At 48.8% G+C, this 16,827-nt stretch overlaps 1 protein-coding gene across 7 annotated transcripts in view; it reads right to left on the bottom strand.

Annotated features, from left to right (window-relative positions):
- DAB2IP (DAB2 interacting protein) overlaps positions 1-16,827 on the bottom strand; it is a 499,976-nt gene that overhangs the window by 321,360 nt on the left and 161,789 nt on the right. The window contains exon 1 of one of the 7 annotated variants that reach the window (XM_083161387.1): positions 10,544-10,760. The exons of 3 other annotated variants lie outside the window; for them this stretch is intronic. In XM_083161387.1, coding sequence (XP_083017513.1) covers positions 10,544-10,661 — 118 coding nt within the window. In that variant the 5' untranslated portion in view covers positions 10,662-10,760. Of the gene's footprint in view, positions 1-10,543; positions 10,761-16,827 lie in introns of those variants that run through there. 3 more of the 7 variants (XM_083161385.1, XM_083161384.1, XM_083161389.1) reach the window with 3 other exon arrangements.

Below are 16,827 nucleotides of genomic sequence, written 5' to 3'. Positions count from 1 at the left end.
ACCGCAGCAAGATTTTTGTGCCGGTCCCTGTTGTTTCTATCTTCTATATATATGCCTAGCGTTCGTGAGTCTCCAAAACACTGCTATCTGCTGGCAGAGAGTGAAACTACATCTCTTTCTCACACATGCACAAAACAAGAAGGTAGCAGACTAGCTGTCGAAGCTTTTGCTTTGAGCGGGATTACGTATATATATATATATATATATATATATATATATATATATCTCTTATATATTTGGCTACATCTGTCACTCAAAGTGTGTCTAAAGCTGTAACGCTGGGTGGAGCCTCTGACTCACATGACAGAGAACCAGCCCAGTGAGCCCACAGTCATAGGAGGGACACAATGCTCTGCTCCTGCAATTCCCTTTTTATGTATGATTGCCATCACCTGTGTTGAAGCACCTTTCCTATCAATTAACCTGTTCAACACAGATGGAGGTAATCATACATTAGGAAGAAAGTCCAACGGCAGAGCATTGTGTCCCTCCTGGCATAGGTCATGTTGGGACGTATGCACAGTGCCAGACACCCTCTGCCTCCCCATGTTACCCAGCAAAGACACAGCTACTCACCAGACACACCAGGTGAGCGCCCCACATACCTCCCAACATGACCCTCTCCTGGAGGGACAGAATGCTCTGTTTGTGGACTTCCATCTTAATTTAGGATTGTCATCACCTGTTTTAACCAGGGTAATTGATAAGAAAGGTGTTTAAGCACAGGTGATGGTAATCCATAAATTAAGAAGAAAGTCCAGAAACAGAGCAATGTGTCCCTCCTGGAGAGGGTCATGTTGGGTATGCACCTCCCTCCCTCCCCTTCCCCTCCCTCCCCCCCACATTCACGGCATCCCCACGATTAAATGGCACATTCAAAACACTGACATGGCTATGGTTGACAAGATTTATTTTTCACTTTTTCAATGTTTTCATATTCATTCTCATGTGTCGACATGGACACCAATGAAGTGCCACACTTATGTCAACATTTACATGTGTTGACCTTTCTGTGTTGATTTTTTCTTGTGGCGATTCGCGGCACCCCCCGCAACCCCCCTCCCGCGATTTGCAGCACACCCCCCGCAATTCGCGGCACCCCCGGTGACTCCCGCGATTCGCGGCCCCACCCCGTGACACACCCCCCCTCCTGCGATTCGCGGCACCCCGCGACCCCCCCTCCCGCGATTCGCACCAACCCCCTGGGCCCCCCCTTGCGAGGTTCACGGTGCCCCCCACGACCCCCCCCACCGCGATTCCCCACCCCTGACCCCCCCCTCCTGTCATTGCGGCAACCACCCGCCCCGGCGACCCACCCTCCCGCGATTCACTGCAACACCCCGCGCCCCCCCTCCCATGATTCGCGGCACCCCCACGATTAAATGGCACATGCAAAACACTGACATGGCTATGGTCGACAATGAAAAAGGTTGACAAGATTTATTTTTCACTTTTTCAATGTTTTCATATTCATTCTCATGTGTCGACATGGACACCAATGAAGTGCCACACTTATGTCAACAATTACATGTGTTGACCTTTCTTGTGGCGATTCGCGGCACACCCAGCAACCCCCCTCCCGCGATTTGCAGCACACCCCCCGCAATTCGCGGCACCCACGGTGACTCCCGCGATTCGCGGCCCCACCCCGTGACAGCTCCCCCCTCCTGCGATTCGCGGCACCCCGCGACCCCCCTCCCGCGATTCGTGCCAACCCCCTGGGCCCCCCCTCGCGAGGTTCACGGTGCCCCCCCCAACCGCGATTCCCCACCCCTGACCCCCCTCCTGTCATTGCGGCAACCCCCGCCCCCACGACCCACCCTCCCGTGATTCACTGCAACCCCCCGCACCCCCCCTCCCACGATTCGCGGCACCTACACCCCACCCCCGCGACCCCCCCTCCCGCAATTCACGGCATCCACCCACGACCCCTCCTCCCGTGATTCGCGGACACCCCTCACCTCCTCCCTCCCCCCCCCACGCGTGATTCACGGCAACCCCAGGATTAAATGGCACATGCACGGCTATGGTCGACAATGAAAAAGGTTGACATGAGTTTTTGAAGATTTATTTTTCTTTTTTTCAATGTTTTCATATTCATTCTCATGTGTCGACATGGACACCGATGAAGTGCCACACTTATGTCAACATTTACATGTGTTGAACTTTCTGTGTTGATTTTTTCGTGTAGCAATTTTTTTCCAGTGACAACTATAAACTATGTGCACGTCAACCTACACATCATCAACCAATTCTTTGTATAATATATAACACCTGTTCTGTTTTACTGTAGGTGTTTTAAGTCAGATCTTTTACTGCTACTATTACTGTTTATGTAAATGCATTCTGAATGACAGCAACATCCTACCATCCTTCTACAAGAATATATAACCAACTAGGTGATTCATCGCGCCCCGTGCCCCCCCCTCCCGCAATTCATGGACCCCCCGCGCACCCCCCCTCCCGCGATTCCCAACCCCCCCTCGCGCAATTCACGGCCCCTCCCACGCTTTGCAGACCCCCGCCCTCTCCCGCGATTCGCCGACACCTGCGCCCCCTCCCTCCCGCGATTCACGGCACCCCCCGCGCCCCTCCCGCAATTCACGGCACCCCTAAGCCCCTCTTTAGTCCCCCGTATACTCACACACCCCTATCACTACCCAGCTTCCTGCTCTCCTGAACCGTAACTTCCACCACTGGGGAGTCGCTGACGCTGTTTTGCCCACATGCAGCCAGCCTCCTGCTCTCATGCACCCGAACTCCCACCCAGTAGGAGGAGACACTGACTAAGGGCCACCATCCTGTACTCCTGTACTGCCACGCTGGACCCTCACCCACTGGCAGAAGCTGCACAGTATCTCCCACACTCCTCTTTAGTCACCCTTATGCCCACACACCCCTATCACTACCCAGCCTCCTGTTTTCCTGTGTCGTGACCTCCGCCAGTGGGGAGCCGCTGACTCAGAAACACCCTACTATACTATTGCACACACACACCTAAACAACATGCACACACAGCCCCCCCCCCCCCCACACACACACCCACAAATGTCTCTGCACCATCCACACTATCAATGTACATCTTACTCTGTAACCGCTTTTTAATTAAACAAAACAATACACACCCCCTTCCACATCACATGCTCTCTATTTAACACATTTCACCTATAACTCATGTTGCAATACAGGCCATCTTACATACAATTCTAACCATATTTCTCATATACAAATGTTCACAAATTAAGGGGGCACAGCCCCTTACGACGGTGTGAAGAGCGCCCGTAGGGCGCGATGAATCACCTAGTATATATATATATATATTTATTATATATATACAAGATCTTTTTTATTTGCGGAGTATGTGATGTGATATTTGTCAGGTAATTACAGCACAAAGTTACAAACATCCCAACATTCTGACACAGTGTAAATTGCCCATTATTTTGTGCTATAGAGGTAATCGGAACAAGCTGATACAGACGCTGCGCCATTGGCAATATACACGTCTGGTAATACATCATCTAATTTCCAGGGGGACCGGAGAGTTCCAGCCAGCGATGCCGGAACAGTGCTTCACACAACTTATTTCAGAGCGGTGATAAACTGCACTTGCAAACAGAGATTAATACCGAGGCTGCTTGATTCCAGCAGTCCCATCAGTCTCCAGGTGACGAATCGGTGGCCTTGGCCGGCGTCACATGTTCTACACCTGTCTAATGAGCTCCAGGGGCTGCAAAAGGCTGCAGGCAAACAGGTGCCTCTGCGATTCCTGGGCTGCCCGGACCTGCAGTACTAACGCCGAAATAGCATCTTAAACACGGCTAGCAGCTATTATGTTAGATTGGGAGAAATGTGACACCGTTGCTCAATTCAGTTTGTAGGATACAATGAAGGAAATGCTAGCATTCATGTATGATGTGCAATAAATCCCTCTGTAGTCGCCAAATGCGTTGTTGGGTTTTAATTTGAACAATTACGCAAGGTTGTGTTTTTTTTTTCATTAATGAAGCTTTAAATTGATTGCAGAGTCATACGTTACAGTATTTCTTAGTAGTGATTAATGTGTGTGGCGCACGTCATACTTAATGTAAAGTAAAATGGAATGTCAACCTTTTTCCATGTGTCGACTATTTCAGTGTCGACCAATAGCGGTCGTCCTAATGACCAACACCCAAATGGAATTGCAATTCTACGTTTATTACAACAGTGCTCCCAGTGAACAATGTAATTGTACTGTAGTTGGAATTGCCATCAATTTGGTCACCATTGATGGTGATATAGCAAGAGTCTATCGATGGCTACCAAGGTATGAAATGGATAACCTTCGATGGTTTCACTAACCGAGGGTAATCCATGTTTACTAACTGAATGGCCCGTGGGCCAATCAGAACTTAGGGGCAGGGCTTCACATTTGTCAAGGGCAGAGCTATGCTTCTTGTTCCAATGCTTGTAAAAAAAAATAATAATAATCCGTTATGCTGTGCCATTGATGGCAAACGTATTCAACATCGACCATAAACCATCAATGATTATCCCAGGAATTCCCCTTCACCAATGTCCTATTTATCTGTGTGTGTGCACAAAGCACGAGACATCCTGTAACACTGACGTGACTGATGAGGGCAGTTCCCCCCCCAGAACCACCGACCGCCAGGTAACCGCTGGCTGAACTCAGCCATAGACAGCATAACAAAGGTGTTTTGTGCAATACGTCACTGCTGGATCACTGTCCAGAGAATGCCAGGAGCACAGAATCAACAGTGACACATCCACAGCTTGTCTGCGCTTGTTCTATAGGCATCCACTAGTAACGGGAGCACAGATCCAGGCCGTCCATGCTCCGCAAATATGTCTAATATCCAGCAGCAGCCAGAGAGTCATTTATTTAATATCACTTCTATTACACTATAGGCACCTGCCCAGGAGATCCAGAATCTAGGGGGCAGAGTATCGGCACAATCTCTCAACAGCGAGGTGACGATCTACCGGAATCAGCTGCGATATGTCAGTAGGAGCCGCCTGTTAATGAAAACTTCCTAATTAAAGCATCGTATTTATCAAAATGCAAAACGCGTCAAGTACAATTTACTTAAATCTTTTGTAAGCTTTACGATGTATAATTGAACTGCCACTGGGCATTTTCTGGAGTTCTACGGAGAAGTGATAGGTAAACACTGGTACTTTGTATAGTGAAGCTTTCAACGCATTTTACCATTACTGGAAGCTCCTCCCACCTCAGTAGGCACAGAGTGGAGGAGAGATGATGGCACCCACTCAATAACCACCGCCCACCCGGTTTCCCATCTGTCTCAGCTACTCTCTGAATAGAGTATTAGGAAAAAATAAAGTTCTGCTCTATTCATTTAGCGGAGTCCATGTTATTTGCCACCAGTACAGTACTTATAGGCGGAGAATGTCGTCTAAAAATGAAGATATAGAGCGAATGTGGACACTGAGATCTGGCTAAAATGTTTGATTAGTGTTTTCAGCCTATAAAAAGACATCATTGCTTTCAGTTTATTATACCCCTTTCACACTCGCAGAGCTGGGTCATAACCGGGAAGTTCCTGGATGCTTCCCGGGACTCTACCCGGGAATGTACCCTTTCACACTGCACTCAGACCTGAGATCGACCTGGGACAGCGCCATTCACACTGATCCCGGGAAATCCCTGCAAATACATATGCATGTCATTAGAAATGGACTCCAGGGCTCTGAAAGATGACAACAGCATTTGTGAGCCCAAGAAAGCTCCAATCAGCAGCTTTTTTAAAGTCCCGTGTACCCAATCCCTGGTACGGGAACATTTACACTGACCGCATCCCGGGTCGATTCCGGAATCTACCCAAGTCAGAACCTGGGTAGCAATCCCGGGATGTTCATCCTGGGATATTCTTTCAAGACCCTTTCACACTGAGCTAAATCCCGGGTTGATGCGCGTTCATGTGCAAAAACCCGGGATATTACAAAAGACTCAAAACAGTAGAACACAGCTCATGGTGGATGAGCAGAATGAGACCCTGTCTATATAAAGAAGGACTATGGCGGAAATCTGCTAATAGAAACTGTCATTACTTGCAATCTGTGAGTAACTATGGTGATTAAAGAATAAAGAGTTACAATGAAGTGGAAGTGATTAATGTTCTAGATTAATGCATGGGGTCAGGATCATTTGGAAGGTATAGACAAATCATTGCTTACAGGGAATCCTGGAAATCACAGCACAGTGACGAGGTTACAGAGGAGGAATGGGAATGTCAGAGGGGTCCTGGTGCTCAGATCACACAGTGATGCAAAGATCCCACTATCTAACTATGGGAGTGGAAAGGGCATTACCGGAGGGGAAATACCGATGGCGAGATTACATCAAAGTACAAAATGTAATGATGGACAAGCACCCTCCTTTATTTATTGGGCTTTTCTTCACTGACCTACTGAATGTAACATCTACATTCAAAATGTCTACACCATGTTGACATTTGTCAGTGTTGACAATTTCAATCTAAACTGTACTGGAGACATAATTGAGTACAGGACACTTTTTGTAGCAGTTGTGTATGAGTTCCGAGGCACTAACCGCAGAATAAAAATTAAGGATTCATTTTCTATAGGTTGTTTTGTTTCCGTTATTAGATCATATAAATGTCAGCAGTTTGCATCACATAAAGCCATTATTGTATTTGCATTACCCAATACAAGGTCTCAGTGGAGCCGTCCAGGAGGCAAATCAGAGGCTCAGTTAAGGTGCGTACACACTAGATGATAAATTAAATATGCACAATAACACCCAACGTTAACGATATCTTCATTCATATCCAGTGGGCATAAATACTGGCAGACGCTCAAATCACTTTAGTGATATCACTCAGGTGCATGAAAGGGAGGGGGTAATATGGAGTAAGAAAAAGCACATTGTTCCCCCAGCACACTAAATGATATTAGTAACCAGCAGGTTAGTGTGTCATTGGATGGTGATGTCACAGAGTGAGGGCAGTCACACAGTCTATGTAGCACAGGTTAGTGTGTGATTGCATGGTGATGTCACAGAGTGAGGGCAGTCACACAGTCTATAGTAGGTTAGTGTGTGATTGGAGGGTGATGTCACAGAGTGAGTTCAGTCACACAGTCTATGTAGCACAGGTTAGTGTGTGATTGCATGGTGATGTCACAGAGTGAGGGCAGTCACACAGTCTATAGTAGGTTAGTGTGTGATTGGAGGGTGATGTCACAGAGTGAGTTCAGTCACACAGTCTATGTAGCACAGGTTAGTGTGTGATTGGATGGTGATGTCACAGAGTGAGGGCAGTCACACAGTCTATAGTAGGTTAGTGTGTGATTGGAGGGTGATGTCACAGAGTGAGTTCAGTCACACAGTCTATGTAGCACAGGTTAGTGTGTGACTGGTTGGTGATGTCACAGAGTGAGGGCAGCCACACAGTCTGTGTAGCACAGGTTAGTGTGTGACTGGATGGTGATGTCACAGTGAGTGCAGTACAGTCACACAGTCTATGTAGCAGGTTAGTGTGTGACTGGATGGTGATGTCACAGAGTGAGGGCAGTCACACAGTATATGTAGCACAGGTTAATGTGTGACTGGATGGTGATGTCACAGAGTGAGGGCAGCCACACAGTCTGTGTAGCACAGGTTAGTGTGTGACTGGATGGTGATGTCACAGTGAGTGAAGTACAGTCACACAGTCTATGTAGCAGGTTAGTGTGTGACTGGATGGTGATGTCACAGAGTGAGGGCAGTCACACAGTCTATGTAGCACAGGTTAGTGTGTGACTGGATGGTGATGTCACAGAGTGAGGGCAGCCACACAGTCTGTGTAGCACAGGTTAGTGTGTGACTGGATGGTGATGTCACAGAGTGAGGGCAGTCACACAGTCTATGTAGCACAGGTTAGTGTGTGACTGGATGGTGATGTCACAGAGTGAGGGCAGCCACACAGTCTGTGTAGCACAGGTTAGTGTGTGACTGGATGGTGATGTCACAGAGTGAGGGCAGTCACACAGTCTATGTAGCACAGGTTAGTGTGTGACTGGATGGTGATGTCACAGAGTGAGTGCAGTACAGTCACACAGTCTATGTAGCACAGGTTAGTGTGTGACTGGTTGGTGATGTCAGAGTGAGTGCAGTACAGTCACACAGTCTATGTAGCACAGGTTAGTGTGTGACTGGATGGTGATGTCACAGAGTGAGTGCAGTACAGTCACACAGTCTATGTAGCAGGTTAGTGTGTGACTGGATGGTGATGTCACAGAGTGAGTGCAGTACAGTCACACAGTCTATGCAGTAGGTTAAGGCCATCTTATGGGAGAAGTCGCATTCAATGGCACATAGTGGTAGAATAGCCAATATGTGACTCATACTACATGTGGTCACTGGACCCCAGCCACATGGAGAGTCCTGAATGCTGAATGATCAATGAGCCAAAACACAGCTCTAGATCACCTTTGTAGATCTCCTACCCTGCACAATCCAGGTACACCAGGTGTAGACAGGAGCCGTCAGCAGCTCTTTAATATACTAATTAAACACTTTCTGGATTATATAACATTTTTCCATAAGCGTGTTACGGTGTCCATGCAAAATACACACACACACACACACACACCTGCCAACTGATACCTCCCGTCACAAGGTATGACTGGGGCTAGGTTTACCCTTGGACAAGATCACATTGACATGACCACTGTCAGAGTGCAGAAATGAGCTTGGGAACACCAGATTTGGAAGCCAATTTACTGTATACAATGCGACCATGGCAGGATCTACACCCAGGGTCGCATTGCAGCATGTCCCTGCAAATGCTTCCCTGCAATCTGCTGTGCCGGGGGGGGGGGGGTTCTGCCCTTGTGTGGCTAGCCCTGGCCCTGCTGACTGCACTGCCCCCTCCGGCAGTGAGATCTGAAGCCTAAAGATGGGGGATCTCAGAATGGTGATAGCCCCACCACACGATGCTGCCAGTTATTGATACATCGGGTAGCATCGCATCCCCCATAGAGGGGGACGCGGCCGTGAACAGGGCTGAGGGGGATGGGGCCGCGAGCGGTGCAGGAGGGACCGCAGCAGTGATCGTCTTACATTCGGCGAATACATAATATTTGCAGCTAATCCCCCGAAAACACCTGTTTTTAGCCGCACATATTTAATAGTAAATGGGCTCCGTGGAGTGGGCCCTCGTATCTGAACGATCTATCCTGAGGTCATCACACAGGTGACGTGGAAAAAGAAGCTATCAGCAGAAATGTGGGGTAGATGATTCTAAATGTATACACACTACAAAACGTGCGCACAGTCTGCTCATCGCGATGGACAAATGGGATCCCACCAGTGGCGGCTTTTACCTATCCCCCCCCCCAGGTAATACCGGCCACTGTGTGAAACCAGATGCAGTCTGTCAGTGGCTTCTTATTGGAAGTCCGACCTGCCAGTCACCAAGGCAGTCCCATTGGGAGGTGCTCCCTCCCACTGGGATGCCTCTACGGGCTGCTGCGGTGGCAGCCATAAAAACGGGTTCTGCACACGCGCGGTACCGAGAATGGTGCGGGGCATGCGTCAGACCCATGATTATATTTCAATGAAATGCAGCAGTCCATAGAGGCTGGGGGCCAGCACATGCGCAGTCCCGAAGAAGCTACTGCACTTGCGCTGGTCACACAACAGTAATGTGGGCCAGGACCAGCAGCGAGCAACAGCGGGCACCAGGTGTGGGGTCCAGCAGTGGAGGTGGAGGGGCTGGCATTGCAGCAGCCCCACTTCTCCACAGAGATAAGAGTCGCCACTGGATCCCATCATCCAATCACTTTGGAACGATAGCCAGCCCCAGACCCTGCTTACACGCTCCAAGATAATCAGTCACAGCGGCTACAAATGGGTCTGCTTATTGCAGAATGTACCTAGCTTAGTATTAGTAGTATCCGGCCAAATGCTGGTCAGTCTATAGGTCACCATGGTCAGATGGTGGATGGCATTATTGACACATGAAAAGGAAGAAGCAAGCCATGGGAGGGGACGGGGTACGCTAATTTGTGCTGAAATCTACAAATGGACACCCCCCCCATAAAACTCATGTCAACCTTTTGGCTATGTCGAACTTGTCCATGTCGATCATTTTGTGTTGACCCTTTTATCATACCCATATTAGTGAGGTGTTGTTCGGTTCTCCAGATATCCCAATCCACCGGAATTTTGTGGATCCGCACCGAACCAAAACCCTGCCCGGATATCATGAGGAGGAACACGTCAACCAAAAGTGGTCGAATTATTGACTGTCAACCTATTGGCCAAATAGCCCCCGAGGAGTTCCGATCTTAAAACACAGATTTTTTTAATTGATTTTCATCAATGATTATAAACCGATTGACTATTACAAACTGAATCAGAACCAAAACACTTAAGGGCAACGAAACCCAAACCCGGCGCTGAATTAGAACCCACACACAGGGGTCCGTGCACCTCTCTACTTAATGCACAGGATAATGGACAAAACGTGTGGCCCTCACTACAGAACCTATGTAAGTAAATGGTCATTATTACCCCTCCGAGGTGGTCTGCTGCGGCTCCGCGACCGGCTCCTCTGCCGCTGCAACTGGGACCGCCCCAGGAACCTGTAGTAATAGGACGGTCGGCCGGACGGTTTCCTAGTCACCGACATTTCGCTCCTTGCTCATTAATAATCCCAGAAGTGTCCAGGCACCAGGAGAGCAGGGAACAGTCCTCAGAGAGAGAGAGAGACGAGGAGGCTGGGAATGGAGCTGCGACAGCTCTGGATGGATCCTGCACTCTGAGTGCTCAGGAAAGTTTCACAGTCTTCCGTAAATTGTCCCACAGAAGCCTCCAATGAGACTCCTGCCCACAGCTACTGAGCCTGCAGGGAAGAGTGTGAGCGAGAGGTGGGGGGGGGGGGGGGGAGGAGGGATAGGCGAGAGGTAACTCACACCCCAGTCTCAGCCAGCCCCACACAGTGCTCCTGCTTTCCCAGGGATGCCGGATCTGCTCACACGTTATATCACTACACAGGACGGAGATCAGCCTGTACCAAGGGGCCGAACACGGAACACTGGGACCAGAGAGGTGTTACTACTGATGCACCCAAGTCACTGTCCCATAATGTCATCAGTAAGGACACTGGGAACGGGGGGTGTAGCAGCGGGGGTGTAGCTGAGCTTCAGCATTGGAAGCTGATCGGACTTATATACAAACGGTATACGGTTGTTAGGTCGACAGTGGGAAGGTCGACATGCATTGGGTTGACGACTGAAGGTTGACTTGCATCAAGGTCGACACATGCATTAGGTCGACATGGGCTAGGTCGACAGTGAAAAGGTCGACATGGGGTTTCCAACTGATTTTTTTTGAGCCGACATGTGCCGACAGGTGGCATTTCTTGCCCTACTATCCATTAGGGTGTGGTGGGAGAATTAAATAGAGTGCCGAGCGCAGTGAGGCACCGTGCCCGATGCGAGGGGATGCGGTGCACTTTTTTAGTATCCATGTCGACTTTTTCGACATTTGGGATAAAAAAAGTGACAGACCCCATGTCCACTTAGCCAATGTCAACCTAATGCATGTATCGACTTAACCCCATGTCAATCTTCAGGTGTGTCGACCTTGATGTATGTCGATTTTCAACAGTCAACCTATTGCATGTCAACCTTTCTCTTGTCGGCCCTTTGACCCATACAAACACCAGTCCCTGGATCAACAATGTCAGCCACTAGGTAGACCACTAATGATCGACATTGACAGGTCGACGGAAGCAAAAGGCCAACATGGCTAAGGTCGTCAGGGTCGGAAAGTTCGACACAAGCATTAGGTCAACAATGGGAAGGTCAACAGTCAAAAGGTCGACATAAGTTTATCAAATGTTTTTGTTCCAAATGTCAATATAGTCGACATGGACACCGTCTAAGTGCATCGCGTCCCCCTTGGTAGGGCATGGAATACCGTCTGAAATACTCATGCCAACCTTCCCATTTATGATCTAATGCTTGTGTCGACCTTGGCCAGGTCTACCTATTTCAGGTGTCGACATAAGTCTTGTCACCCTTCAGTGGTTGTCCTAGGGACCGTATCCCGATAAAGAGGCCCAAGGAGCGCCGGGAAGCTGCGGTCCATGTGTGCGCCATAAAAGGATACCAAGCGATGAATGGCGGAGTGTTTGGGCCGTCACATCCATACACACTCAGGCCGCTCGCACTGCACAGAACCTCGTTGTGATCACACGTGTTTATCCGCCTCGGGGGAGCCCCTGCCTGGCACACTTCTGGCACACACATGTGCCTGGAATTTTTACAGCTTCTAACACAATAGTGTGTTGAGCGTTCAAAGACTTCCATCTCGCCAAAGGAGCTTACAATCCGAAGCCAGACGCCCGGTGCTGAATAGATTGCTTCTCGCTCCTAGGAATTAACGGGACTTCCGAACCAGAATGTGTCACAGCGAGGCGTATTTATTATCAAGCCATAGACTGAGGCCTGGATGGCTAACCTTAACACTTGAAGCTGTTGTTGAACTACACATCCCAGCATGCTCTCCGTCAGATTTAGCCTGGCCAAATAGCAAAACTGAAGCAGAGCATGCTGGGATGTGTAGTTCAACAACAGATGTGGTGTCAAGGTTAGCCATCGAGGGACTAAGGCAAAGGGGAATACGGGGACACAAGGTACGGCGGAGGCACAGACATCATCCCTGCAGGTAAAAGTAGGCTAGTATGCCTTATTTACCGTACCGGACGGGACCAGGACAGGGCAGTGAGTGCAGTACAGGACAGAATGGCAGCCACACCTGGAGAGAGACTGTGCAGAACACGTTGTATGACCGACATAAAGCGGAGTGACAGCTGTAAATCCAGCTTCAAAGAGGTTAAAGCGAGCTGGATTGGGAATAAGAGGTTCAGCATGTTTCTCTGCAAATAGACAATGGGATAAAAGAAAACGTTCTCCGCTCGCTCAGATGTTCTCTATTTGCTTTAACAGGCTTCAGTAAAGGCTTGTAAAAAGCCCAGGCTGGGGTCCTGCATATATGACACTGCGAGTCACACGGCCCAGAGCCGGGCAGCAGGAAGCTATCACAGACCACGCGGAAACCCCTCAGACCCAAACTATGGGGGTTACTCACTCGGAAAGGCACAATCACTCTCTAATGGACAAAACCATATGCACTGCAGGTGGGGCAGATGTAACATATGCAGAGAGAGAGAGTTAGATTTGGGTGGGGTGTGTTCAAACTGAAATCTAAATTGCAGTGTAAGAATAAGGCAGCCAGTATTTACCCTGCACAGGAGCATAATAACTTTGAGAAGCATTTTTCGGTACTTATGTAATATCTGGGCTCCCGTTTTTCTTATGAGACCGCGTCCCCTCGCGGGGCTCGCTGCGCTCGCCACGCTTCGGGCACGGTGGCTCGCTGCGCTCGCCACACTATATAAAATCAACTCCATGAGTAGTTGGATAGTAGGGGTATGAAAAAATGGGGTGCATTTAACATGGGAGCCCAGATAATACATAAGTACCCATTTTTCAGTTGCGATCAACTCTGAATTAGGCCCAATGTTTTTGGCACAGCAGGAAGACACTCAATGGGCTGTATCCAATGCGGTCGGCGAGGGGGTTAAACGGCGAGGATAACCGAAAACAAGCCACCCTCACCGTTTTACCACCGCGCCGGCCGCTCACCCTGTTTAACGTTCCGGGGGAATCCTCGCTGTCAGAGGACGGCGAGTGTTCCCCCAAACGGCGGGGTTCGCGGATAATGCAGGGAGCACGCTGCATTTAGCCACAAGCCTCACTGTTTTGGGGGGGGTGTCAGTTACTGACCCCGGAGCTGTGACGGCAAACTATTGGCACTACTCGCAAAGAGCATTGAATACTGCCGAATGTGTAAACCCACAATGTTTATTTGTATCCCATTTCACAGACGTCACCCATTCAAAAACAATGACAAAAGAGCAATTTGTAACCAGAGAAATACATAAATCAGGGGACACGAAGAAGCAAATGTCTCTATAGACTCAATTCTGATTTGTCTTCTAACCAATCAGAAACCATGAGGATAAGATCACATTTCATTCATTTCGGTTTCTTTAACATTTGGGTGTTTTCTTGTGGTGTGTGGACTGTTTATTAGCAACCATCTGTACTTGTCTATGGCTCCCAAGTATGTCACCCGGGGATTTAGTGTCTTCTCCATGTCGCGGCAAAAAGAAGATACAAAGGAATACTGATCACATGATCATTTTATTATGGCCCTTCGGACTATGCGCTTCCTCCAAAATGATGCACTAAATGAATGCAGAGAAAGCCGTAATTCACCTCCTCACATCATTGAGTCTGTCCTCACATCCTTCATCTCCTGATATACACTGTGCTGCTGGGGACCCTGCTCCTCACATTATATAATTCTCAGTCTATGGCTTCCTGCTGCCTCCATTCCCCTCCTCACATCATGTCACTGCCCCTGTCACATGCAGCCCTGTCCTCACTGACACATCACCCATCTCCTGATATCCTCTGTGCTGCTGGTGATCCTGCTCCTCCCTCTATATATCTCTCAGTCTGTGGCTTCCTGCTGCCTCCATTCCCCTCCTCACATCATGACACTGCCCCTGTCACATGCAGCCCTGTCCTCACTGACACATCACCCATCTCCTGATATCCTCTGTGCTGCTGGTGATCCTGCTCCTCCCTCTATATATCTCTCAGTCTGTGGCTTCCTGCTGCCTCCATTCCCCTCCTCACATCATGACACTGCCCCTGTCACATGCAGCCCTGTCCTCACTGACACATCACCCATCTCCTGATATCCTCTGTGCTGCTGGTGATCCTGCTCCTCCCTCTATATATCTCTTAGTCTGTGGCTTCCTGCTGCATCCATTCCCCTCCTCACATCATGTCACTGCCCCTGTCACATGCAGCCCTGTCCTCACTGACACATCACCCATCTCCTGATATACTCTGTGCTGCTGGGAACCTTTCCCCTCCCACTATCTAACCCTGTCTATGTCTCCCTGATGGAATTGCTGTTTTTAGTCGGTTCCAGGTGTACAGAAAGTACCAGAGGGTTGTTGTGTAAATATGCTGAGTTGCTGAATACAAAGTATCACGTGAGTGTTACGTTCCTGATCAGATCACTGCTACTACTGGAAGAATCCAACTAGGGTACATTCAGTATTTAATGCTCCACTGCCTGATTATTAGTGTTGGCACACTTACCCACCCATCCACCTGCGAGATCCCTTCACACCCGGATAATGATAAAACAAGGGAGTCTAGCTGCAGAGATCACAATGGGCTTCTTGTGTGCTACCAACTTTAAAAGGAGAATAAAGAGGTGAATCCCTCAGGGAGTGGAATTGCGGTTTATAATGGGAGAGGTACAGCAGCCTCAGGCCAGGGGCCCAGCACAGAGAACAGTGTAGGTATTTATACAATTGGAGTCTACCAATAGATCACAGCAGCAGTGTACAGATAAAACGCCATCAATAAACACTTCAGAGGAGCGCCTCATGAGGTACGAGGTGGCTTCCGAATACCGACACCTGATTGCTACAATTATGTCAGATTTACTGGTTGCAATAATCTGCCTGAGACCCCCTTACGCCGATTGCCTTAATTCTGCGCACAATGTATTGCTGAAGATCCTGCGGAATGATAACAGTCCCACTGTAACCGTCGTCTAATGCGTTCCCTGTATACTTATCTGGTGGGTAAATTATACAGATCTGCAGATGCAGAGAGGACAGGACTGAGAGGTTGGGAGAGAACATATTACATTAACTGGATGATTCAAACGAGGAGTAAGGAGAAATACCCTGACAATGTAGGTTTATAGTTCTTACAATTACATGCACTGAATGTTTATACAACACATCTATTATATAGGATTGCAGAGCAGTCACATCGCTACTATTCTACCACATAAATACACTGTGACAGTTCATTACTATTAGTCTTCTTACAGAGCACCTGCTGCCTACCGCCTACACACACAACAAACATGGATAGGATGCACTCTCAGTGATGTCACGGACTCCGAGTGACTTGGTAGGATGCACTCTCAATGATGTCACTGGCTCCTAGTGACTGGATAGGATGCACTCTCAGTGATGTCACTGGCTCCTAGTGACTTGGTAGGATGCACTCTCAGTGATGTCACTGGCTCCTAGTGACTGGATAGAATGCACTCTCAGTGATGTCACTGGCTCCTAGTGACTTGGTAGGATGCACTCTCAGTGATGTCACTGACTCCGAGTGACTTGGTAGGATGCACTCTCAGTGATGTCACTGGCTCCTAGTGACTTGGTAGGATGCACTCTCAGTGATGTCACTGGCTCCTAGTGACTTGGTAGGATGCACTCTCAGTGATGTCACTGGCTCCTAGTGACTCGGTAGGATGCACTCTCAGTGATGTCACTGACTCCAAGTGACTTGGTAGGATACACTCTCAGTGATGTCACTGACTCCAAGTGACTTGGTAGGATGCACTCTCAGTGATGTCACGGACTCCGAGTGACTTGGTAGGATGCACTCTCAATGATGTCACTGGCTCCTAGTGACTGGATAGGATGCACTCTCAGTGATGTCACTGGCTCCTAGTGACTTGGTAGGATGCACTCTCAGTGATGTCACTGGCTCCTAGTGACTGGATAGAATGCACTCTCAGTGATGTCACTGGCTCCTAGTGACTTGGTAGGATGCACTCTCAGTGATGTCACTGACTCCGAGTGACTTGGTAGGATGCACTCTCAGTGATGTCACTGGCTCCTAGTGACTTGGTAGGATGCACTCTCAGTGATGTCACTGGCTCCTAGTGACTTGGTA

Source organism: Crinia signifera, chromosome 9 (assembly GCF_055691185.1).
Source record: "Crinia signifera chromosome 9, ASM5569118v1, whole genome shotgun sequence".
In the NCBI taxonomy this organism is placed as follows: domain Eukaryota; kingdom Metazoa; phylum Chordata; class Amphibia; order Anura; family Myobatrachidae; genus Crinia; species Crinia signifera.
The sequence above is the reverse complement of the archived record's forward strand: the minus strand, read 5'-3'. Positions and strand labels throughout refer to the sequence as shown.